The sequence below is a fragment of the Phocoena phocoena genome, chromosome 4 (genome assembly GCF_963924675.1).
Source record: "Phocoena phocoena chromosome 4, mPhoPho1.1, whole genome shotgun sequence".
Taxonomy (NCBI): domain Eukaryota; kingdom Metazoa; phylum Chordata; class Mammalia; order Artiodactyla; family Phocoenidae; genus Phocoena; species Phocoena phocoena.
In genome coordinates this window covers 143703520-143728744 of record NC_089222.1, presented here as the reverse complement: position 1 = coordinate 143728744, position 25225 = coordinate 143703520, and the positions used below count along the sequence as shown (strand labels likewise).

General features: G+C 56.0%; 1 protein-coding gene across 1 annotated transcript; it reads left to right on the top strand.

The window, feature by feature from the left end:
* The first annotated feature begins 1330 nt into the window (after positions 1-1330).
* Positions 1331-25225, top strand: WDR4 (WD repeat domain 4). Its single transcript, XM_065876515.1, has 11 exons — positions 1331-1469; positions 3085-3150; positions 4152-4295; positions 11046-11202; positions 11781-11893; positions 14711-14771; positions 20854-20952; positions 22359-22423; positions 23155-23338; positions 24035-24104; positions 24962-25225. The coding sequence occupies exons 1-11, from the start codon at positions 1381-1383 to the stop codon at positions 25156-25158; spliced, it is 1245 nt and encodes a 414-aa protein (XP_065732587.1). The 5' UTR covers positions 1331-1380; the 3' UTR covers positions 25159-25225.

Sequence of the window (25225 nt, the reverse complement as noted above, 5' to 3'; positions counted from 1 at the left end):
TCAATTCATCCTTGAATCAAACTGGAGGTGGGGTTGAGTCAGGCAGAGTTTCCATGCCTCATGCCTATCGTAATTCGTCTTATGCAAAAATAGCTGATCTTTTAAGACTGCCAATTAGTTGTTCCATTTATTTACTTAGCAAATATTGAGCACTGACTTCATGTCAGGTTTTGTGGTGCAAGCTGGGGCATCGATCGGTGACTTGCCAATTTAGTAGGCATCAGTCCCTGCCTTCATGGCATTTGTAGTCTGGAGACAGACATTAAACAAGTTATCACGGTGCTGTGGATGCAAATAATGGAAAGTCAGGAGAGGCTTCCCTGACTAAGTGATGACTCCACTGTGAGGAAACTGAGTGACTGGAATTAACTAGGGACATAGGGTGTGGGGAGAACATTTCAGGCAGAAAGAACAGCACGCGCTAAGGTCCTGTGGTTAGTAGAACCATTGTTCCAGTGAACTGAAGGGTAGTCACGGCCAGAGCACTGAGACTGAAGCGGGCCTGGTAGGGAAGGAGGCTGCAGCGTCGTTAGGAGGTAGACCACATTTGGTCTCATAGTGGAAGATTAGGATTTGGTTTCTGTACTGAGAACAATGAGAAGCCACTTGTTGATTTTAAGCAGGGAATTGGAACTGTGTTCTGAAAAGGTCCCTCTGGCTTCAGCGTGGAAATTGCATGAGGTGGGGTGGCGGGGAGACAAGGGCGGATGTGACACCAGTGAGCAGCGAGACTCCTGTGGGCTGTGTCGTGGTGGAGGCCACGGAGCTGGAGAGAAGGGGCGTCCAGGAGGATTTATGAGATTAGATGAAGAGTGTGGAATACGGGGGCGGAGAGTCCCGAGAAATCATCCCGCATAACTGATGCCTGGTGACCCACTCCATGAGCATAAGAACACAGGAAAGGAGCCCTATCTTGGGTTGAAAAATAGCAGTTCAGAGGCTTTGCGTTTCGGGCGCGTCTGGCTTATCTTCCCTCAGCTCTGAGCCCACCTCTGACACCGTGTCCTCGACCTGGAGGCAAACTCAGACCCTCTCACTTTTTGAAGGACCAAGTAGGTACCAGGCCGGCCAAGTCGCCCGGCCACAGCGTGAGAAAGATCCAGAACTGGCCCTATGCAGTCTGGAGGATGAGACGAACACTAAACAAGCAAGTGTATTCCATTCGGACAAACGCAACCCACCCCAAGCCACCAGAGGCGCGAAGGCCAGTTTGCGAGTTCTAGGGATAATGCACCTCCTGCGCATGCCCGGGGCTGGCACGTTCGCGGGGCCAGCACGGATGACGTCTCCTCGCGGCGTCTACGTCTGACGTCACTTTTCGGCGCTGGCAGGAAGGGGCGCTAGGCGGCGCACGTGGATAGCTGCGCGGCGGGCGGGTACATGGCGGGTTCTGCAGGGCTGGCGCTGTGCGGGCATGAGCTGGTGGTGCGGGGCGGCAGCCGGTTGCTGGCCACCTCCACTTCGAGCAGGTGAGGGGGTCTGGGCCTGGAGCAGGAGCCAAGGCTGCGGTCGCGTGTCGGGGCCCTGAGACCCCGGCTCTCCCGCACTGCCGGGGTTGCACCCGCCTTGGGGTGACCCCGGGGAGCCCCGCTACTACCTGTGAGCTCTCCGTTGCCACCTGGGCCCGGCCGCGTTCCTGCGCCGCGGAATGTCCGCTCTCCGCGCCTTTCTCCCAAGACCCGCCCAGGGGTCCCCTAGCCGCCTGCCCAGGGCCCCGCGCCCTCCGCGGCGGGTCTGCGGCGCTCTTTGAGGGTTCGGCGCGAGACACTTCCGGGCTGTGCGGGGTCCGGGGGACGCTGGTCAGACCCTCTCTGGAGAGAGGGGTGTGAAGGCAGCCCTTGGGGAGAGGGCTTTTCTCCCGGCCACCAAGTTCGGCGCACCCCCTCTCTCCCCTCCCTCTTCCTGCGTAGGTGCTTGTTTCCTCCTCCCAGCCCACATCCCTCGACCCCGCCCTACTTGCCCTTCGGGGCTGGAGGGTTTTATCTGACACCTCCTCGTTCGGGGGGGTACTCCAGAGCCACTGCGCGCACCTCCCTAGTGGCCCATTACAAGGTCTTGCTTTTGCTTTCCCTAATTTCACGCTCCTTCCTTATCGTTCCCGGGATTTTTAAATCAGTAAATGTTTGTTGATCGAATAGTCTTGACCCAGGAGCCTCTTGGATATTAGTAGTGGTAAGTTTCGGCCCCTGTTTTCTTTCCCAGGGTAGTTTTGATTCTTCCATACTTGAAACAATGTGTCTCTCAAATGTAAAGATACTCTCTGTGTTCTTTGTTCAGTGTTTGGTTTCAGAGATCCAATAAGATGTTAAGTTTAGATTTCACAGATTTATTCACAAACCTGTTGTCTGGCCCAGGTTATTTTGTTTTAGAGCCTCGGGGTATCTAACACATGCCACAGTGAGAGACGGCTAAATTAGACTCCATCTGGTTGCTTCATTCCATACCTTTTGAGGAAATCTAGTGGCTGGCTGGCACAGTTTCTGGCTTGGAGGACTGTTTCGCTTCCTGCGCTGCAGTGTGCCACGTGAAAAGAGTTTGGCTGCAGTCACTTTAAAGGCTATAAATTTGCACGATGTCTTCTCTGTGCCAGGCATTGGAGGGGGAGCTCAGGGTCTGATAGGGATGGTGGGTGGCTTCTATACTGGTAAATGCCTGGCAGCCATGGGAGCTTTTCTGGGGCAGATCAGACATTTTTCTAAACAAGTAATGGCGGTTTTAAACGGGTACAAAAGACCCTCTGAAAACTCAGTAACATCAGAATATAACTTGTTCTTACATAGCCATCTTGCACTGATGTTCTGGTTATCAAAGAACGGTATATTACTTCCTGTTGAATTTTTGTCTTCATTTATTTCACTTAACTGACTTTTATGGACAGACCATATCAGTTATGTATGGCAAATATAAATAGGTTAAGCAAATAAAGCTCCTTAACTGTTCCCTGAAATATGGAGACAGTTTCTTGTGGATAAGACCCTTAGTGAGCATGCAAATATTGTTTTGATCCAGGTTAAAAAAAAAGAAATGAACATTATAATTACCGAAGTGCTTCCTTTAAAATGTTTTTGTTATTTTTTTCTTTAGTGATGATGACAGCCTCTTCATATATGATTGCAGTGCTGCAGAAAAGGAGGCACGAGAGCATAAAGGGTGAGATGGTAGGGGAGCCTCTTCAGGGCTGATGCATGGTTTGAATAATGGGACCGTTCAGTCTAAGGAGTAAGCTGTTTTCTTATTTGCTGAATTCTTCATTTCTGTTACCCGGCTGTGTGGATAAACCAGGGACCACCTCAGGAGAGAAATGTGGAACTACCTTCCAAATTCAGCATTAAGAATATTAGCAGTTTTTAAAATACTTTAAATTCGTTTTTGTCAGTAATTAACTATTTTATTGGCACTTTGAAATAACAGGGCAATTTTAAATGCATTGAAAGCAGGTGTATGAAATTCACTTTAGCTAATTGAAAGATAAAAGTAGAGTATGGTTTTTAAAACATTTTTTATTGGAGTATAGTTGATTTACAATGTTGTGTTAGTTTCTGCTGTACAGCAAAGTGAATCAGCTGTACATCTATATATATCTCCACTCTTTTTTAGATTCTTTTCCCATATAGGTCATTACAGAATATTGAGTAGAGTTCCCTGCGCTCTACAGTAGGTCCTTATTCGTTATCTATTTTATATATAGTAGTGTGTATATGTCAATCCCAATCTCCCAATTTATCCCTCTCCACCTTTCCCCCCTGGTAACCACAGGTTTGTTTTCAGAGTATGGTCATTCTGTATGGTGGTTTTCTTTAGAAGAATCAGGCTTGGGGCCCACTTTAGTTTTCTTAATATGATTTGATCCCTGCCTCTAGTTGTAGATCAGTTCATGTCCTTGAGGGAGTGGGCCTCTGAGGGTCTTTGCAGCTCAGCCCTTGGCATTCTGGTGTGTATGCTGAGAGACTTTTCTGTTTACTTAGCTTTACTCCTTAAAAATTAGAGAGGTCCTTAACCTCTCCGTGTCCCCTTAATATGTTTTATGTTCTGGCTACACGAACCTCGTCACATTCTCCACGTCCGACCGCGTTACAAGCGCACGGGGCTGGCCTGGAGGGCGCAGCCTCGCCTGCTGAGGTAAGGCCTGACCTGCCCGCTCTCTTCCTCAGGGAGGACGCGCAGCCTGCGGGTGAGGGGAGTGACACGGCTCTGGCGGCCGCCTTCTCCACGTCTGGCAGCTATTTCGCTTTAACTGATGACAGTAAGCGCCTGATTCTTTTCCGTACAAAACCATGGCAATGTCTGAGTGTCAGGTATGAAATGCTAACGTGGAGTCACTACGCTGTTGAACGCACGGCTTACCCTTGCATGCCAGTAACAATAGTGACAGTAGCGATAGTGTAAGAAGCTAACACAGAGCACCAGTTCTGTGCCAGGAGCTGTGTCGAGTGCTGTACTTGCGTTAACTGATTTAATTCTCATACCAGGCCCATGAGTGGGGCGGCGCGGGGCGGGGCGGTGTTCTCACCCACACCACTGCTCAGGAAACTTTGAAGCAGCTCCAGTTACTCAGCTCGGCTGGGCCCCGTCCTGGTCACTGGCTACAGAGTCTGTGCCCCTGGCCACTGTGCCGTTGTGCTTTCCAAACACTGTTTCTCCAGTCTTGTGGTGGCAGAAATAGAGAATGCCAGCATGCCCCCTGGGAGTGTGTCGGGGGCTTCGTGTAAGTTAAGGCACCTGGGCGACTTTTTTTTTTTTTTTTTTGCGGTACGCGGGCCTCTCACTGCTGTGGCCTCTCCCGTTGCGGAGCACAGGCTCCGGACGCGCAGGCTCAGCGGCCATGGCTCACGGGCCCAGCCGCTCCGCGGCATGTGGGATCTTCCCAGACCGGGGCACGAACCCGCGTCCCCTGCATCGGCAGGCGGACTCTCAACCACTGCGCCACCAGGGAAGCCCTGGGCCACGGTTTTAACTTGGTGAGTTTTTAAGTCGGTGCACTTACTTGAGTATCTCAAGGGCTGGGGCTCAGCATTGATGGGAGATGATGTCAGTAACTCAGCAAGGACATAGCTGTCACTGGGCCTGGGTGTTTCCTCTTACCCAGCGAAGTCCTGTGCATGCTCTTGCGACTTTTTATTCTTCTCCTGCATCTCTCTCCATCATTTCCTCAAAGGGAGGGGGCACTGTGGTTTTCTGAGCGCTCGCTTCCCGAGCGCTTCCTTGTCTTTGGAGAGGAGGTGGGTGATGCTGACAGTCGGCTGGGGGCAGATGTAAATGCCCTTTGGCTTTGTTACTCTCTTAACTTGCACCTTCTCTGTTTCCTTAGGAGGGTGCAGGCGGGCTTTATTTTGATTGTTCTTTGACGTTGATGGAAACACCCACACGGAGCAGAGCTGGCCTTCCCCTTCTTCTCGCCTCCCTGCAGCTGCAGGGTTTAACTGCCCTTTCATCATCAGAGATAAATGTGTGCGGTTATAACGCTCTAACTACTGAAGGGCCAAGGTCAAGGAATTTCCTGTTGTAGCCGACTCACACCTGTATTGGGACAGCTACACTTCTGAGATTTTTATCTCATCTTATTTGCTGAGAGAAGGATAAAAAGCCAGATTCCAGGTGGCATCAAAAGCAAGGAGTACCCACTCTGCCCTCGATTCCAGTCAGGTTAAAAAGAAAGTTCAGTAACATTACTTCGTTTTTACCTTATACGTGTTTTTGTGTATTAGGTGGGCAATAGATGGTCATGTTTTAAAAGCTTAAAACAGAAACTTAAAAGGATGTATGGGGAATCTCCCTGCACCCGCGCCCTCCAGCTACCGCCCACAGTCAGTTACAGTTTCCAGCCCCAGAATGACTTTTAAATGTGTGTTGCCGTGTAGCCACAGTATAATTGATGATGAACTGCTCCTTCCTGCCGATGTGAATTCACATCACCCTTAACCCGAGGGGCCTGTGAGGCAGCATCTTCCTGCCAACATAGCCGGAACATTAGCGGGTCACTTAGAGCACAGACGATGTCGTGTGTTTTCGGGGTTCAGGGTTGAGCATCGCCGGCAACGTTGGGGTCTCTGACCCTGAGCTCCCCCACAGGGATCCTTGCGGGTAGCCTTGGTTTTGCTTCCACAGCCTGTAGGGAGCGGGGAGGACAGGCCCGCGACAGTGATGGCAGGTGATGGTGGCTTATGAGGCAGCCAGGGCTGCCGTAACGAACACCACAGCTTCAGCAACAGGTATGTAGTCCTCAGTTCTGGGGCTGAGGTCCAAGATCAAGGTGTCAGCAGGATTGGTTTCTCCTGGGCGTGGCTTGTAGATGGCCACCCTCTCGCTGTCTCTTCACATGGTCATCCCTCTGTGTGCTGTAAGGGTGCCCATCACACTGGATTGGGGTCCACCTGGACAGCCACATCGCACCTGAATCACCTCTCTAAAGGCTGTCTTTCCAAATACAGCCACATTCTGAGGTCTGGGGGGTTTTTAGATTCCAACATGAATTTGGGGTGGGGGGGACACAGTTCAGCCCGTAACAGTAGTTAATCTCCTTTCTTGACCCTGACTGCTGACTTTTGTCTGTGGAGTCTCCATACCTTACGTCAGATTCTCAGAAAGGGGGCTTTGCCCCAAAAGATGAAAATCAAACGATCTAAAGGAATCTGGCAGTAGTTCTTTTGCTACAGTAAAGGCTGTCCGGCCGTGCTTCTGGTGCGCCCACCAGGGTGCCTCGAGGACATGCAGGCTGATCCTGCCTGCAGCGGGATGTTTTAGAGCTCTGATCGCTCTCCAGGGACATCCGGAAATCTGCGTCTGACCCCCAGGTTGCCGAGGGGACCCGGGCAACGATCAGAGGACCCAGGGGATCAGGCCTGGGTCAGAGGAGACTTGGGGTCTTTAGGACTGAAGGGCGTGTTGCAGGTGTACCCGATGGAGCCGATGGCAGAGATGTCTGTGCTGGTCAGTACTTTGTGAAGAGTAGCAACTGCGTGCAGTCCCGTCGTTTTCTTGACCTTCTCTCTTCATGGACATTTCTTACCTGCGTTTCACTTGTTCTGCTCTTTCAAAAAGTGCTTCAGTGAATTATCATATTTTCTCAGACGTAACTTTTCTCATTTATCTGTAAAAGTTGCTAAAACTGAATTGCCAAGTCTGAAGATGTGTATTTGTAAATTATGTCGATGATCACAAATTGCCTTCCCAAGGGGTTTTCCCTTTACCCCCGGAGTGCAGGAGCAAACACCGCACCCCCCAGCGCTGAGTAGCATCTAACCTTGGGCCTGGGGCCGTGTGAGAGAAAAGTGGGACCTTGCGTGCGTGCCTCGTTAGGAGTGAGGAGAGCAGCCGTACCCTGAAGAACTGCTTGTATCTTGTGAGCTGTCTTACGCCCTTTGCTTTTCTGCGGGGTGGTGGTTCCTTTTCCCTTTGATTCTCTGTTAGGGAACTTGGGTTTTTCCCATTTGTGTTAAACGAGTCCATCCACTGCGGCTGCCCTGTCACCCGGCCGTCCCATATAGCGTCACGTGCTGAGCAAGACACTACGGGTGAGCCTCGGCCGACAGGCTCCCCCAGGCCGCCGTCCAGAGCTGCCACGGGCGTGCTAGTGTGCAGACTGGGGTCTGCGGGAGGGCAGCTGAGGGCAGGTTCGTAGGTGTCCCGTCTGGTCCCTGGAGCAGTGTGGTTTTTCCTACCACAGCAATTTTTTCCATTCTCCGCCTTGAATTTTTTTGGTTCATGTAAAAATTTGGGAACCTCAGAGAAGGCCAAAGTGGGAACAAAAACAAATCACTCTGAATCTCATCATCCAGAGATCCCTAGCGAGAGACACCACGCGGCCCTCCAACAAGGCGTTTGCCTCCCCGGCACCTGCCTTCCCCCTGAGACAGTTTCTTCGCGGGATCTGTTTCTGCCCCTGGAGACCTGTTGGTCCTCCTAGAGATCACCTCCTCCCAGGCCGTGAGGCCACGGACCTGACCTCTCTTTGGATGGGGGTGATTCTTAACCGAGGGGGTGTGCCCACTGTTAGGGCTCTTGACCCCTGGGTCCCTCGCAGTCACACTGACCACTTCTGTGAAGCGTGGGTGCGGGCGCAGGGCCTGCTGGTGGTGGGGAGAGTTGGCGGCCAGCTTGCTCTCGCTCTGTAGGTGGCAGCTCTGGACTTGCTAGAAGGCAGACACGCGGGTGAACTGCCACTTCTGTGTGCGTTCCGCGGGTGGGTAGGGATTTCACTCTGGACGTGGGCACAGGGGTGTCCATGCAGCCTGCCGCACTCCTGGGTCCTGGTTCCGGAGCTCTTGCCCTTCTTCCGGGGTGGCACGGCCAGCGCCCAGGGCTCCTGGGGGGCTCTGGCTGTTCTAGAAGGGTCCTGGCTCGTGCAGGGTCAGAGGAGGGAGCAGGGGGTCTGCGTGGCGTCGGGCTTCTTAATGAGAGTTTAGGTGAGGCCTCCTCGGGCGCGGGGCGGGGCAGGTGTTCAGACGCCTGGTCCCCGTGACCGTGCCTGGGTCCCCCTACCCCGAGGCCTGTGGGTGTGGACTGAAGGGAAGGTGCCGTGTTGTTTTGTCTCTGGAAGGTTGTGTGTCGGGGCTTCTTTCCACGTGAGACCCAATAACACTCGGGGCCGTAGACCTTAGCGGTCTTGGTGCTGGGCGTTTTCCCTTTAGTCGTTCTCTCTTGGCTTTTAAGTTGGTATCAACAGAATAACTTTGTGTAGGAAATGCTTGCATTAGGTGGTGTGGAAGGCATGACGTGATTGGATGAAATTAAGGAACCAGATTACAACTGCAGGACCTCCCTCGTGTTGCAGCCTTCGGATAATGGGGCCAAGGGCCTGGGCCAGGGCGAGCTCAGGGCAGGGGTCATGTGTCTCCCGCTGCCTTTTCCTGTGCGTTTACCCTGAGCTCAGCGCCTTTCCTCTCTGATTACGCTTTTGCGGGAGAGCAGGGTGAGTTGAAGTCGCCGGGGCGACGACATGCAGTGGGCGGTCCCCCCCATGCTGGTCGAGTGGACGTCACCCTGGAGGGGGTGCAGCAGCTCTTCACCTTTGGGGCACAGACCCCTTTGGGATCTGATGGGCCGCCTCAGAACGGCACCCACCCTCGGTACATCTGACGTCCAGTTCATCCACATTTGACCGGCCGGGGCCCCGAGCGGCTGTGGGACCTGCTCACGGCTCAGAGCTCGCTCTAGCGGCCCTTCCTCTGTCCCTGGCAGGGAGGAGGGGGCCGCACCCACCCTGGGGGGGCCTGGGCCTTGAACCCAGTGACTCTGTGGAGCGAGGGAAAGTGCTGAGGCCCCAGACCTCGCGGAGGCCGAAGGTTGGTGCCCCCGGGGCTCGTTCTGCTGGGGCGGCATGGCCAGCCACCGACGGTCCTGTCCGCCACCTGTGTCCTGATGCCCACGGGTCCCAATTCCTACACCTGTCCTGCACAGCTGAGCCACGTCCTGGAATCGTTGCCAGGATGGGTTTAGCCTCAGAAGCTGGAAGCCCCCAGCTGGCAGAGGACAAAGGGGCGAGATGCAGAGTGGGAATGGGGGGCTGCAGTGGGGAGGGGGCCGGCTCTGGAGGGCTCACTTCCTCCTGGGGTGGGCGAGCTCATTGGGATGCAAGCCTGTTGCCTCCCGAGGACTGTCCTAGGCCGGTGCCCCCTAGGAGGTCGTGCCTCCCCCACCCGCCCCCCCAAGGCCGTGGCCGCGCTCCGCGCAGATGCTCAGTGGGCCCGTTAGGCTGTGCAGCTGGGTTGCTGGTGCCGCACAGGCCGTTTGTTTAAATGACGGGCGCGCTGCGAGTTCTGACCAGTCTTGACCTGGGGTCTGCTTCCCTTTCCTTGTTGCTGTTTCCCCACGTTCATGGCATCACGCCTCCTTGCCGGGCTTCACCGGACCGAGGAGTGGGGGCCGTCCAGCAGCTGCCGAGCCCCGTGGCGGCGCCTGGAACCCAGCAGGGCCTCCCGCTCGCTCCTCTGTCGTCTCGCCCCTCCCTCGCCCCTCCCTCCCGGAAGGCGGAAGGCGGAAGGCGGAAGGCGGAAGGCGGAAGGCGGAAGGCGGAGGAAGGCGGGCGAGGCTCTGATGGGCCCTGCGTGGGGGGCGTAACGTTCAGTTTCCGTTTCAGGCTGACGTCTGGAGTCCGGCTGCTGTGAGCTGGGTGCTGTCTGCACGGATGTTAGCTCTTTATGGGGACAGTGGGTCTCCTTCCAGCCCTCGGGTGACGGCAAAGCTGAGGCCGGCCCTTCTGTGAAGAGGCCACGCGTGTAGATAAACGGAAGGCGTTTGTGTGTAAAGCAGCGTTATGGCTTGTCTCTAACGTAGGATGAAAAATACGGGCACCCTGTCGTGGAGAGCCTAGTTTGCTACCTGGAAGACGTCCCAGTAGAAACAAAATGAAAAATGGTAACAGGAGGAACCGGCATGACCCCGACCCGGGGCGAGCGGGCCGGCGGTGGGGCCTGTGTCGCCACTTGTGGTTTTGCTCCTCGTGGCTGATGTCGTTACTGAACCAGCTCGCAGACGTGACAGCTCTTGTGGCCCCGGATCAAGGATTTGGACTTGTGATGCGCCTCCAGCTCTCAGCATCGCGGCCCTCCCGTGTGCTCACGAGCAGCGCGTGCAGGATCCCGGTCCAGGCGGCAGAGCCGGCGGTGGGTGGGCGGCGCGGAGGGCGGGGTCCTGGATGGGAAGCCACAGGGGCAGGAGGGCCCTCCGCAGCTGTGGTCGCGGCCCAGAGCGCATTGGCGTTTAGGAAGCTGGCTGCTGTTGTGTCCCCCCCCCACGCACGACGCGCGGGGAGGCCGGGGAGCCCCGCCACCAGCACTCTATCAGGACAGCCTTCAAACACACTGTCAAGCTGAGCGGGTCTCACGTTGGCCACGTAGAAACCCACCACTCAGATTCTGCCATTAGCACATTTTTAAAAGAAAAGATATTGCGAAAGTAAGTTTTGTCTGAGGCATTGGCTCTGTTTCCATCCCTTATGTTTTTGGCACCGTCTTCGGTAACTGCCACATGGCGGGAGCCTTGCGGGTCAGTGGGCGGCCCTGGCGCCGACCCGTAGAGGCCGACCGTGGGCTTCTCTGGCCTTGTAGGACTGTGGTGAGGAGGTGCACAGCCCTGACCTTCACGGCCTCTGAGGAGAAGGTTCTGGTAGCAGACAAGTCTGGGGACGTTTATTCCTTTTCGGTGCTGGAGCCGCACGGGAGCGGCAAGCTTGAACTGGGACACCTGTCGATGCTGCTGGATGTGGTACGTGGACGACGTGCTTCATTGGCTACAGTCCGGCTCAGGGGACGAGGAGGGGGCGGCCTGTGTGCCAGGTGGGCGGGTTTGGGCTCTGCTGTGGGCAGGGCCCCGATTTCAGAGGTGAAGCTGGCAGCAGGCTGAAGGAGGACGGTCAAGTTAGGGACAGCTGCGTGGTCTAGACGTGGGGGAGGCCCAGGTCGGGGAGACGAGGGGGAGGGGTGTGGAAAGAGCAGGCGTCCTCGGAGCCCCCGAGCCACGAGCTGTGCCCCCAGGGGCCCCGAGAGGCCCATGAGGGCTGGGCGGCGGGGGCGGGGTGGGACCCTGCAGGGGCTCACAGGACCCGGGGGGGTCGTGAAAGACAGATCACCAGGACTCAGTGGCGGGCTGGACATGGGGACACGTGAAAGGAAGGAGAGGAAGGCTACCAGGTGCCGGAGACGGGAGTGGGCGCAGCCGGGCTGGGGCGGGAGCAGGTGTGGGGCAGCTGTGGCCCTCAGGGGACACGTAAGCTGAGGCCTGGGGTGGCAGGGGGCAGGGTTAGCCGGCCATGCTGACCCACCCCTTCTAACCCTCGTGCACAGGCCGTGAGTCCCGACGACCGCTATGTCCTCACTGCCGACCGGGACGAGAAAATCCGGGTGAGCTGGGCTGCGGCTCCGCACAACATCGAGTCCTTCTGCCTTGGGCACACCGAGTGAGTGTCCCCCGTCCCCGTCCCCCCACCGAGTGTCCCCCGTCCCCGTTCCCCCACCGAGTGAGTGTCCCCCGTCCCCCCACCGAGTGAGTGTCCCCCGTCCCCCCACCGAGTGAGTGTCCCCCGTCCCCCCACCGAGTGAGTGTCCCCCGTCCCCCGACCGAGTGAGTGTCCCCCGTCCCCGTCCCCCCACCGAGTGAGTGTCCCCTGTCCCCCCACCGAGTGAGTGTCCCCCATCCCCCCACTGAGTGAGTGTCCCCCGTCCCCCGACTGAGTGAGTGACCCCATCCCCGTCCCTCCACCGAGTGAGTGTCCCCCGTCCCCCCACTGAGTGTTCCCTGTCCCCCCACCGAGTGAGTGTCCCCCGTCCCCCCACTGAGTGAGTGTCCCCCGTCCCCCCACTGAGTGAGTGTCCTCCGTCCCCCGACTGAGTGACCCCATCCCCGTCCCCCCACCTAGTGAGTGTCCCCATCCCCGTCCCTCCACCTAGTGAGTGTCCCCCGTCCCTCCACTGAGTGTCCCCTGTCCCCCCCACCGAGTGAGTGTCCCCCGTCCCCCCACCGAGTGTCCCCTGTCCCCGTCCCCCCACCGAGTGAGTGTCCCCCATCCCCCGACCGAGTGACCCCTGTCCCCGCACCGTGTCCCCTGTCCCCGTCGCCCCAACTAGTGAGTGTCCCCCGTCCCTGTACCCCCACCGAGTGAGTCCCTCACCCTCCACAGAGGGAGGCTCAGGTTTGAAACGCAGGTGAACCCTTCAGCTGGGGAAGCTGGTGGCGAAGTGAGAGGTGCCTCCTGGGAGGAGGGGACCAGCCTGGACGGCCTGGCCTGCATCGGTTTGCTTCCTCATGGGCCCCGTCTAGCTCACGCCCTGGTCCCAGGGCTTCAGAACCTTCAGGACCTCCTTCCCTGTTCAGAATGCATTTCCCAGAGGTTTTCTTGGGGGCACCGAGGTCTCAGTCCCCAGTGCGTGGTCACCGCAGGCCAGCATCGATGCCCTTCAGCGCCTGGCAGTAGGGTCAGCGGTCAGTGGGGGTGTGTCGGGGGACGAGGAACATGCTTCAGCAGTTGAAATCGTCCAGGCAGGCGTTGTTGCTCTGTGATCTGTCTTCTGGCAAGCGAGCGCTCCTTTAGTAAGTGAAGTTTGACGTCACGTGAGGGTGGCGTTTCCGAAGAATGTCGCTCTTCTGAGGCAGAAGGCTGGTTACAGTTTGCAGGAAGGAAAAGCACGTAGTTTAACTGGCTGAAGCGTTTTAAACTGCGTTATTTGAGGCAGGGGAAGAATTGGAGGGATTTAATTCAATTCTGAGCTCGCTCCTGTTTCCTGGTGTTTGAATGGAACGTAAACGTTGACCTTAAAGGGCGGTGGTTGCTGGCTTTGTACGTCAGGATAGCATTGTTTTCGCTTTTATTCAGTTGTCTAGTGATAACTAGACAGAGTTCCTGTGGCCGGCCAGCCCCCCGCCCCGTTCCCGTCTCTCAGGGGCCTTTGCTGCTCCCCACCCCACTGGGCACACTGGCCTCGGGGCCTTTGCATGTGCCATTTTCTCCACCGGGCAAGCTCTTGCCCACGCTGCCCAGCGCCCTCCTTCACTCAGCTTTCTGCCCGATGCCACCTGCCCTCTCGGGAAGCACCCCTCCCCCCGGCCCCTCCCTGCTGGGCTTCTCAGCCTGTGCCGGCCAGTTCAGAGCCATGAGCCGCCAGGTCTCAAGTGAGATGTGCCAGTAGTTAGTGTAAAACGCCTGATTCCAGAGACAGTGTGAAAAAACAGTGTAAAAATAGCTCATTATTAATTTGTTATATTGATTGCGGGTTGAGATGATAACATTTTGGGTATATTGAGTTAAGTCAAAACATAGTATTAGTCTCACCTGAGTCTATTTACTTTTTTAGTGTGGTTATCAGCAGATGTAAAGTGCCCTTGGTGACTCACATCATGGCTGGGGCCGTGTTTCTGTTGGACGGGCCTTTCTGAGCCTCCGCGGACACCCAGGGTCTCCTATGGCCTGTCTCCCGCCGAGTCCTAGACTTGGGCGGGGGGGTGTCTTTGTCAGGTTTGCTCACTGCTGTCTGCAGCCCTCAGCACAGCGCCTGGCACGCAGTAGGTGCTCAGTGGATATTTCGGCGAATAAATGACCAATCGTTGCTCCTTAAGAGTCTTGGTGAAGGCCCTGGAAACTGTGGTTTCCACTCCTTTCCTGTAAAGACATCGAGGTGGCTCGTACCTGCTGTCGTGGACCTGCCATTGCGGGGGGACACAGGTTGCATTCATCCTGCAACGTGTTCTTGTTCCTTTTTGAGGGCCTTCGGGGAAGGCTGTCCTGGGGAGGGAGGGTGGCTGCAGCCAGGACGGGGCCCAGGCCGGGGTGAGGCTCCAGGCGGCTGGGATGGGAACCGGTGGAGGCGAGGGAGCCACGGGGGCCCCCTTCCCAGGGTGGTCGCGTTAGAGATGCTGGTGCACGCCTGCAGCCCCGAGGCTGCTTTCTTGGGGGGGCTGGGTTGCTCGGCTGAGGCTTGTGGGTGTGGCCCTGGCTGCGGTCAGTGGCGCTGCCCCCCTCCACCCGGCCCTGCTCGCAGGTCGCCCTGGCGTCACAGACCCCGTTGAAGCGCGTGGTTGGACAGCTCCCGAGCAGGGCAGAACCCCGGGGGCCTTCCTGGCAGGCGTGGCCGGGGACTGCCTCTGGGCCCGAGTGACGGGGCGTGCTCCCCACGCAGTCACGCTACCCCTCTCGGCTTCTGTTGGGGTCAGGCTCCGAGGTGACACGGGCGGGGCAGAGTCACAGCAGCCCGGCTCATCCTCTGCCTCTCTCCACCTGTAGGTTTGTGAGTCGCATCTTCGTGGTGCCCGACCACCCCGAGCTGCTCTTGTCCTCGTCCGGGGTAAGTGCTCTGCTCCCCACGGGCGCCCCGGCTCCCCGTGGTGGGGTTGCAGCCTGGAGCCTCGGTTGGGGGAGGACCTGTCAGCGAGCAGCCTGTTTTCTGTTCCCAGCGTGGTTGGGAGGTCAGCACGTGCCTTTCCTGGGTGGCTGTCCACTAGGTGGTGCTTGTGGTCTGCAGGGTAGAGCTGGCCGGTTGCTGTGTGTGTGTGTGTGTGTGTGTGTGTGTGTGTGTGTGTGTGTTGAGCCAGAACCGCTGTGCAGACGGCCCTTTCCGAATCCCAGAGGGACCTGGTTCCCTCCGGTCCTGCCGCTCTCATGCCTTGTCCCTGACCTGCCCCCGTGTGAGCGCGTGGAGAGGGGCCAGGCACTTGGCCTTGGAAGTTTGATCAGTAAGTACAGCAGCTCTGTCCCAGGAGCCGGAAGCCTTAACAGCTGAGTGATTGGTGGCACCCTTCTCTAAGGAACACTCTTTAGAAGGATCATCAGGCAGTACTTTTGCTGAAGTGCAGGTTTTGAGTTCCTAACTGGCTCTGATTCTTCTTTTCTTTTCAGAAGCTCTGCCCACAGCCCTTTATCTTTGTCTTTCCACCCTTTAGCTTTTTATGCAACTCAGGGGCCTGGGGTGGGCTGGGGGCCTCATGGACTCCTGACAGGCAGGCCTTCCAGGCGGTGGCCACGTCCCATTTCCTTCACCAAGTGTGGTTTCTCACAGGTTTTTACTTTTCCCTTCTCTTGAAAGTGACTTGTGAAAGTAAAGAGAAGAAAATAAATGTGCTGGAGTTCCCAGAGATAGCCAGTTTCTGTGAATTTTGCTGTAAGCCTCTTTTACAATAAAAAAAAAATACTCAGCCACACAGAAAAGCGTAGTGACCACCTTTGGTCTTACCACTTAGTTTTGTCAAGTCCAGCGTTTTGCTTCTACTCCTTTTTACAGAACTGCAGTAGGGCTGGCGCTGGCCGTCCTGGGTGCCCCATCCCATTGCCTTCCTACCTCCTCACGGGCCCCGCGGCCCAGGCGTGGTATGCCGCGTGCCCTGCGTGCTGTGAAGTGCAGATTGTAGGTTGATTTAAAGAGTCAGGTGCTGCTGTGAGGCTTAGAGTGGAAACTAGCACTCCATCCGCCATGGCCTCCAAGGCAGGCCCTGGGAGCCTTCAGCCGTGTCCTCTTGATGGCCGGTGTTTCCAAACAACACGAGTTATCAAGAAACAAACATGAGCAGTTTCTTCGTGTCAGCTGCTGCCATCTGCATGGGAATCAGCAGTGTCCTGCCTGCGTCCCCTGCCTCTTTGCTGGTGGGCTCCTTGTCTCCAGAGCGTGCCCCCCGACCTTGTTTGGGGTACATGTCATGGGGCAGCTTTCTGAAGGTGCAGGGAGGGTGGTTAGGAAGGAGCCTGCCTTTCAGGAGGTGCCCTTCTCCCGTCTCCAGCACTCGGTTATCAGGCAGGTGTGTGATGCTCAGTCAGATGTTTCCCTGCAGATTGTCAAGCCGTTGCTCCAGGCTTTTCTCTGGTTTTTAGTTTGCTTGGTTTTCTGCCCGCTTTTTCTTTTGAGAAGTCTGCGGCCATTGAGTCTGGGTCCTTCATGTGGGCTCTGATCGCCCTTCTCTCTGGCTGTTTTCTGGGGGCCTTCTCACCCCGTGCTCTGAAGAATGACGGAGCAGGGCGGGGGTGTCATGGGGGCCCTGAAACTAGCTGCACAGTCAGTGGCGCTTTCCGTTCTGAGTCTTCAGGTCCACAGACCTGGGAGTTTCCTTAGGCTCCCTCCCTCTGGAGCCGTCCGCGCCTCACTCTTCCTGGGATTTGTGCAGTTGGATGTTTGACCCGCTGACTCTTGGTTCTTTCCTTTCATATTTTTTCTCTCATGTGCCTGCTCCCTGTTCTGCTTTGGGGGAGATTTTCTCAACTTTATTTTCCAGACTTCTGTGGGCATGTTCATTTCTGCTGTGGTTTCTACTTTCCAAGAGGCTCTTTCTCGTCCTTGGGATATTCTCTCTTCATAGCCCCCATCCTTGCATCCTGAATGTAGACTTTGGATCTCCTTGAGGTGCTGTGACGTGTGTTTCTGTTTTTAGGGATTTTCCTGTGTGTGTTTTCTTTCCTCCCTGTATGTCACACACCTTTCCAGCTGGAGGTTTTCCTCGATGTCTGGTGGTCCGTCCGCTTATGGCATTGGGGCTGGGTTTGCGAGCCCGGGTGTCAGACTCAGGCACCCGGCTGCATCCCTGTGGGAGCCCTCCTGGGTCAGTCAGTCCTCCTTTTCTCATGGGGGTGGGGTTCGGTGTCCTGTCTTCACCCTTTGTGGGGAGGGGCCCCGTGTCTCTTCTCTACATGTGTCCCAGCGTCCCCGAGACCAAGGCCTCTTGTTCCCATCATCTGTCCCCAGCATCTGGGTTCTGTCTGCATCTACCCGTGATTGGCTTTGTCCTGTGGGGCTCTGCTCTAAAACACCCCTCGTCGCCTGGGGGGACTAGAGGCGAGTGGGGACACCTGTAGATGTGCGTTCGTCAGCCATATCGACGGCAAGGCATTCATACTCACATCCCAGCCCCCGGAGATTCCTGCCTTAACCATTTGGGGGAAGTTAATTTTCCTCTCTCTCTCTCTCGGTCATTTAAATCACACAGAGGTTCTTCTCATCAGACTTCGTATTTGCTCTGCAGGTGGATGTGGCCTGTGCATGTCTGGTTTTAGTAAAGGCATCCCACTCACAGGAGGGGTTCTTCTGAGGCGGATGCTGGCGTGGACCCTGCTTCGTTTCAGTCATTGTCTGGTCCTTCTCCTTAGATGTGTGGTTCTATTTCCTGCCGTCCTCATGAGTGTTGTAACAAACGTTCCTTAATATAACCCTCTCCTGTTTTCTGTATTACGGAGGTAACGTTGGTTTATAACGTGTGAGTTTCACGTGGACAGCGTTGCGTTTTGACTTCTTTATACACTACGGTGTGCTCACCACCGAAAGTCTAGTCACCGTGCACCACAATACCGTGCATTTGAGTCGCTTCACTCATCTTGCCCTCCCCCCACCCCTTCCCCGCTGGTAACCACCGCTCTGTTCTTTGTATCTGCACGTTTGTTTTTGTTCTGTTTGTTTACTTTTTATATTCCACGTATGAGTGAAATCATATGGTATTTGTCTTTCTCCATCTGACTTATTTCACTGAGCGTAATACCCTCCAGGTCCATCCATGTTGCTGCAAATGGCGAGATTTCATTCTTTTTTATGGCTCAGTAACGTGTGTGTGTGTGTGTGTGTGTACCACATTTTTCTGTTGATGCGTACTTCGGTTGCTTCCAGATCTTGGCTATTGCAAGAAGGGTGCGTATATCTTTTCAAATTAGTGTTTTTTGTTTTCTTCTCAGGGGTGGAATTGCTGGATCATATGGTAGCTCTATTTTTAATTTTTTTTTTTTTTTGCGGTACGCGGGCCTCTCACTGTTGTGGCCTCTCCCGTTGCGGAGCACAGGCTCCGATGCGCAGGCTCAGCGGCCATGGCTTACGGGCCCAGCCACTCCGCGGCATGTGGGATCTTCCCGGACCGGGGCACAAACCCGTTTCCCTTGCATCGGCAGGCGGACTCTCAACCACTGCGCCCCCAGGGAAGCCCTATTTTGAATTTTTTGAGGAACCTCCATACTGTTTTCCACAGTGGCTGCACCAGTTTACATTCCCACCAACAGTGCACGGGGGTTCCCTTTTCTCTACATCCTTGCCAACATTTGTCATTTGTTGTCTTTTTGGTAGTAGTCATTCTGGCAGATGTGAGGTGATATCTCATTGTGGTTTTGATTTGCATTTCCCTGGTGATTAGTGATGTTGAGCACCTTTTCATGTGCGTGTTGCCCATCTGTATGTCTTTAGAAAAATGTCTATTCATAGTCTCTGCCCATTTTTTTTTAAATAAGTAAATTTATTTATTTTGGGCTGTGTTGGGTCTTCGTTTCTGTGCGAGGGCTTTCTCTAGTTGCAACAAGCGGGGGGCCACTCTTCATCACGGTGTGTGGGCCTCTCACTGTCGCGACCTCTCTTGCTATGGAGCACAGGCTTCAGACGCACAGGCTCAGTAGTTGTGGCACACGGGCCCAGTTGCTCCACGGCATGTGGGATCTTCCCAGACCAGGGATCGAACCCGTGTCCCCTGCATTGGCAGGCAGATTCTCAACCACTGCGCCACCAGGGAAGCCCCTTCTCTGCCCATTTTTTTTTTTTTTTTTTTTTTTTGCGGTACGCAGGCCTCTCACTGTTGTGGCCTCTCCCGTTGTGGAGCACAGGCTCTGGATGCGCAGGCTCAGCGGCCATGGCTCACAGGCCCAGCCGCTCCACGGCATGTGGGATCTTCCCGGACCGGGGCATGAACCCGTGTCCCCTGCATCGGCAGGCAGACTCTCAACCACTGCGCCACCAGGGAAGCCCCTCTGCCCATTTTTAAAGGTTTTTTTGTTGTCGAGTTGTAGGAGTTCCTTATCTGTTTTGGTTATTAACCACTTATCAGATGTATGATTTGGAAATATCTTCTCCTATTCAGTTGGTTGTCCTTTTGTTGATCGTTTCTCTTGCTGTGTAGAAGCTTTTTAGATTGAAATAGTTCCATTTGTTTATTTTTGCTTTTATTTCCTTTGCCTGAGGAGATATATTCAGAAAGATATTGCTAAGATCAATGTCAAAGAGCGTACTGCCTGTGTTTTCTTCTAGGAGTCTTATGGTTTCAGGTTTTACGTGTAAGTCTTTAATCCATTTCAAGTTCATTTTTGTGTATGGTTTGAGATTGTGGACCAGTTTTATTTTTTTGTATGTGGCTGTTCAGTTTACCCCACACCATTTATTGAAGAGACTGCCCTTTCTCTGTTGTATGTTCTTTACTCCTTTGTTGTAAATTGTCCATATGTGCATGGGTTTATTTCTGGGCTCTCAATTCTGTTCCATTGATCTGTGTGTGTGTTTTTCTGCCAATACCATGACATTTTGATTATTGTAGTTTTGCAGTGTAGTTTGAAATCAGGGAGCGTGACACACTCTAGCTTTGTTATTCTTTCTCAAGATGGCTTTGGCTATTTTGGGTCTTTTGTGTTTTCATATAAATTTTAGGATTTTTTTGTCTTATGTTTGAAACATGTTGTTGCGATTTTGATAGTGATTGTAGTGAGTCTTCAATTGTTTTAGTTAATAATGTACATTTTAACAATGTTAATTTTTCTAATCCATGAGCAGGAATATCTTTCCGTTTGTGTTTTCAGCTTCTTTCTACAACGTCTTATACTTTTCTGAGTACAGGTCTTTCATCTCCTTGGTTAAATTTATTCCTAAATAAATTGTAAGTGGGGTTGCTTTCTTAATTTTTCTTTCTTGTAGTCTGTTGTTAGTGTGTAGAAGCACAACAGATTTTTCTACATTGATTGTGTACCCTGCGACTTTATTCTATTCATTTATTATTTCTAGTAGTCTTTTGGTGGAGGCTTTTCTATATATAAAATCACATCTGCAAACAGTAACAGTTTTACTTTTCCAATTTGGATTCCTTTTCTTTTTCTTGTCTGATTGCTGTGGCTAAGACTGCCATTACTGTGTTGAATAAAAGTGGCCAAAGTGGGCATCTTTGTCTTGTTCCCGATAAACCCTCCTTTTTTTTGCATTTGTGTTATTTTTGGAGCACACATCAAGGCCATGCCAGTTGACGCTCTCATGGGTAACAAACGGATGTCCTCTTTTCACGCATTCTTAAACAGTGATGTGCGGGCAGTTGTCACATGCTCAGTAACCCCATGTGTTTCTCCTTGTGCGAATGCATGCTCATTGATGGGCCCGTGTGTGTACGTGCATGCATGCGTGTGTGTTCACTCCCAGCCCGAGCATAGCGGGTGTGGTCTTTGACCGCCGGCATGTGACAGGGTGTCTTGTGACCTTGCCCATTTGGCTGTGTGGGGTCACCCATGTTTACTTATTGGTCTGTGCGCCTCTTTGCACAGTTCTTACTAAGCAAAGAGCCTTTAGCTGGGAGAGAGGTACGGTGGACACAGCTGAGTTATTCCCACTACCCGGTGAAGCCTGGATGCCTCATTGGGTGCTGACCCGTCCTTGGTGTGTGCAGGACCGCACCCTGAGACTCTGGCAGTACAGAAGCGGCCGCGAGTTGCATTGTTGTCACCTGCCCAGCCTGCAGGAGCCAGCGGAGCCCTGGAGCAACAAGGTAACCTCACGTTTGTCTCTGGTTTATAGGGCGTCTCTCCAGTCATGGATCCTGTGGAAAAAATTTGTTTTACGTTGGAAAAGTGTTTTTCCTGTCAATGTAAACTTCTTCCAGCTTGAGAGGAATCGTGTATTTCAGATTCTGAAGGCACCTAGTCACGTAAATGGGAAAAAATTTATATCTTACCATGTTTGCATTCAAACCACTAATTTACAGAAAGGCCTCTAATCCTGCTTGGAAATGGATAAAATAGTGGTGCCTGGCGGGGAGCTGAGCATGCCCAGGATTCCCTACCTCTGTCCATCGTGGGTCAACCTCATGCCCCCAGGATGGCGCACTGGCCAGTGCATCCCCAGGTCAGGTCACCTGAGCCTTCAGCTGTCAGGGGATCTGCAGGGGAGAAGGTGTGGGCTGCCTTTCAGGCTCTCGGGGTTCTTGGCTCTGATGCTCCCGGGCGGGCGCCCTGTTTGGCTGGGGTCCAGCTGATCACACGTGGACGGTTCTGGCAGCTTCCAGAGGCCCAGCTGGGCCTGGTGGGGAGGGAGGGTCTGCTCACGCGTTCCCAGGGCCTGCAGAGCTGGCCTGGGGGCTGGGGTCATGACGCTCAGGGTGGCAGCCCGTGGCACGGGGCTTTGCTGCGTGTCTGACGAGACCTGGGCCTGAGCTGAAGGGCTCTCCTCCCTTGTCCTTGGCTTCTCAGTTCTCTCGTCTACCCCGAGACCTCTCTCTAGCACGTGGGCAGGTAGGCCTGACGTGGGTCAGAGCCCCAGGACCCCAGGGCCGCGGCCACCCAGCCCAGTGGCTGCAGGGCCCTCTGGGTCAGTGGCCTCCAGCTGCCCTGGCTGCCCCCGTGCGCGCCTCCGCCTTGGGTCTCTGCAGCCACGGTGCCCCCGTTAGAGCTGCGGCGGAGAGAGGCCTGCTCCTTCTGCCTTCTTCCCGTCAGCGCTCTGCTCACCCCTGACGCCCCTGGACGGCGAGGAGAAGGCGTAGAGGGGAGCGGCGGCCAGGGCAGCCCCCGAGAGCTGTGCGTGGGCCTGCCGTGCCCCCTGCGCCTCTGCTGGCTCCCAGCCCAGGCTGCTTTCTCTGCCGGAGCCTGTGGACGCCCACATGCATGCCTTTCTTTCCTCCCCATGTGCTCTGTCCTCCCTCCTTTTTGAGCAATTCCATTGGCCTTGGAGATGTGGCACAGCTCCGGAGGGAGGGCCAGAGCCACGGAGCGGCCTCTGCCGTCTGCCCCGTGTGTCGGAATTCCCTGTGAGCTGTGCCCTCACTGGTGTCCAGAGAGTCCTGCAGTGTCTTCTCTTTGCCTGTCATGGACCACATGTGGGGACTGTCCGTCCTGCAGCGATGCTCGCAGTTTGAGGCTGCCAGGCTGACACCCCTGAAGCCGCTGCTTTTCCTTTCAGAGGTTTGCTGCGTCCAGGATCACTTACTGGCGCCAGGAGGACTGCGTGGCGCTCCTGTGTGACGGGTGAGCCTGCGCGGCCCGTTCGGGAGGCTTGGACGGCGACGCTGGTGCGGCGTCTGCCTGCAGTGAACTTTGCTTTACGAGCCCTGCTGCTGCGGGCCGGGCGGCTCCCTTTCCGTGCGCTGCATCTTAATCCGCTAGGGTGAAGGGAGCAGTGGCCCCCGGCTGGTCTTTTGTGCAGATAGAATCCCAACGAAGGGTCGGCTGTGGTAGAGTCTACCTCATTCAGTCCCAGTTGGGCATGAGAGACCCGTCGGGGGCTGGCGGTGCTGACGAGGTGGGTGTGGGGGGCACGGGCCACTCAGCGTTCCCTCCTGGGCCTTGTCTGCGTGTCGGGGGGGGCGTTTGGGGGCCTCCCACATTGTCACTTGTCCTGACAGCAGGCCTGGGGCGGGCGGCTGAGCTCATGTTGGAAATGAGGACGCAGGATTAGAGGGTAAAAAGCCTGCTGGGGAGGGCTGAGCGCGGCCCGGGGTCCCGTCCGCTGCTTGGCGGGCAGGGCGGCTGTCTCATCTGCACGGCTTCGACTTCGCTGCCTAGTAAGCTGCCCCCGGACTTCAGGACTGGAGCGTTCGTTAGCTCACGGTTCCCGGGGTCGGGGAAGCGGGAGTGGCTTGGCTGGGGGCTCCGGCCTCAGGGCGTCCCGAGGTTGCCGCTGAGGTGTTGGCGGGGCTGGCCCGGGGCTGAGTGCCCCCGCGGGCGCTGTCGTGATCGTCCCCTCTCTCCCTGGGAAGGCTGCCCGTGGTCTGCCTCTTCCAGCTGGATGTCCCCCGGCGGCAGCTGGTCTACCAGCAGCAGCTGACTTTCCAGCACAGAGTGTGGGACGCCGCCTTCGAGGAGGCCCGGGGGCTGTGGGTCCTGCAGGACTGCCGGGAGGCCCCCCTCGTGCTCTGCAGGCCTGTGGGCGGCCAGTGGCAGGTGAGATGGGCGGCCCCGCTGTTTCCGTCGACCACGCCCGTGCCAGCGGCTGTGTCCTTGGGGGACAGCGGCCGCAGGGCTTGCGGCGTGGGTGCAGGGAGCTGGGTGCCTGGCCGGGTTCTTCAGTGTCACGGTGCCTGCACGGGTGTCTCGGGGGTGAATTGCTGTCATTGGTATGTATTTCCTGTGATTGTTCGGCTGACACGTCTTTTTAGGAGAAAAGCCCACAGTTGGTGAGCCCTGGGTGTGTATCCTTAACGTTTGCAGCCTCAGCGCAGCCTTGCGCCGGGGCAGTGGTCCCGCTGGACAGCGAGGGGGCCCCTCCTTGCAGCTGGCCTGGGTGAGCCTGTGCGTAAAGCAGGGATGTCACCTCCCGCCTGTCCTGTGTCTAAGGTGCCACGGGGAGAAGCAGGTGACACCCGCAGAGCCCTTTGCAAACTTGCACGGCCTTGACGAGTGCTCAGAGCGCCCGACAGCTCGCTCGGGGGTCTCTATCTGAAAACTAGCAGTGAGCGATGCTGCCAGCCGGCGCCTGCCAGGTTCCAGGCACCTTGGGCGGAGTCCTGCGTGGCGAGCCGCGGTCGCTGCCATGCCTGATGAGCCGGGGAGAGCGGCCTTCCCGCCTCCTGTGAGTACAGGGGTCGACCACTGTCCACCGGCCTCTTTCCAATAAAGGTTTTCCGTTCGTCTTCTCAGTCTCTTCCTGAAAGTGCTGTGTCGAAGAGGGTCTGTGCTCACCTTCGCGAGAACTGGGCCATGTTGGAAGGTGAGGACCCGCCCTGGCCTGCTTTGCAGGGTCATGTTCGGCCGTGGGCGCGGGCGGACGCTGGTTCCAGAGCGTGGAACGCAGCAGGAAGCTCTTCTGTGGGTGAGGGTGCAGGGCCTGTGGTGGGTGCGGCGTGTGTGTCCGCGTCCGCGTCAGGACAGCAGAGCTGCTGTGAGCTGGGGCCTGGCTGGTTCCCTTAGCGGAGATTCAGGCGCCAAGAGCCCCTCCGTTTGTAGTGGCAGAAGGCAGGCTCTTGGGACGCAGCTTCTGGCTGTGTCTGGGGGTGCTTTTAACTCGGCCCTGGAACTCAGGTGCCTTTACTCGAATAAAGAAATGATTGCTCAGAAGACTTTTCTTGGGAAGACAAGCCACCGTCCGGATGGAGGCCTGGGTCCTCTGAGCTCTGGGGACGCAAACGCAGCTTCGGTGTGTATAGACGCTAGAGCAGCCCGCACATCCCACTGTTTCTGTGGGTCCTGCGGGGTCTGCATCCGGCCGCTCGGTGGTTGGCAGATTTCAGGTCCCCGCTTGCTGTTGGCTGGAGGACACCCCAGTCCCCAGTGCAGAGGAGCAGGGGCACGGTGCCGACAGGACACAGCCACAGCCTCTGCACCTGGCCTCCCGGGGACCCCTGGGCCCCGCATGTCCTGTTAGAAGCGAGTCCTCGGTCCAGCCAGGTGTGGCCACCAGAAGGTGGGCATCCTTGGGGCCATGCCAGAGGAGGCGCCACAGGTCCACGGAGAGCCGGGTGGTCACTGTTGCAGGAGGGTCCCTCCGGCCCACCACGTTCCCCGCTAGAAGCAGAGCCCCTGCGCTCCCGTGGCACACTGGCACCCACCCATTCTTGTTCTGCACAGGCTCTGCTGGCACGGACAGTGGCTTCAGCAGCCTCTACAAGGCCACCTGCGACAACATGACCACTTACCTGAAGAAGAAGGAGGAACGGCTGCAGCAGCAGCTGGAGAAGAAACGACGCAGGGGGCCACCGCGCGGGTCCAACGGGCAGACCAAGAAGATGAAGGCGGGGCGCGCACCACGGAGCTGCTCGTCCTAGCTCGGCTCGGGGGGTGCTCGGGGCGGCGGGACGCTGTGCTCGCCCCTCCTGCCCGCAGCGCCCTGAC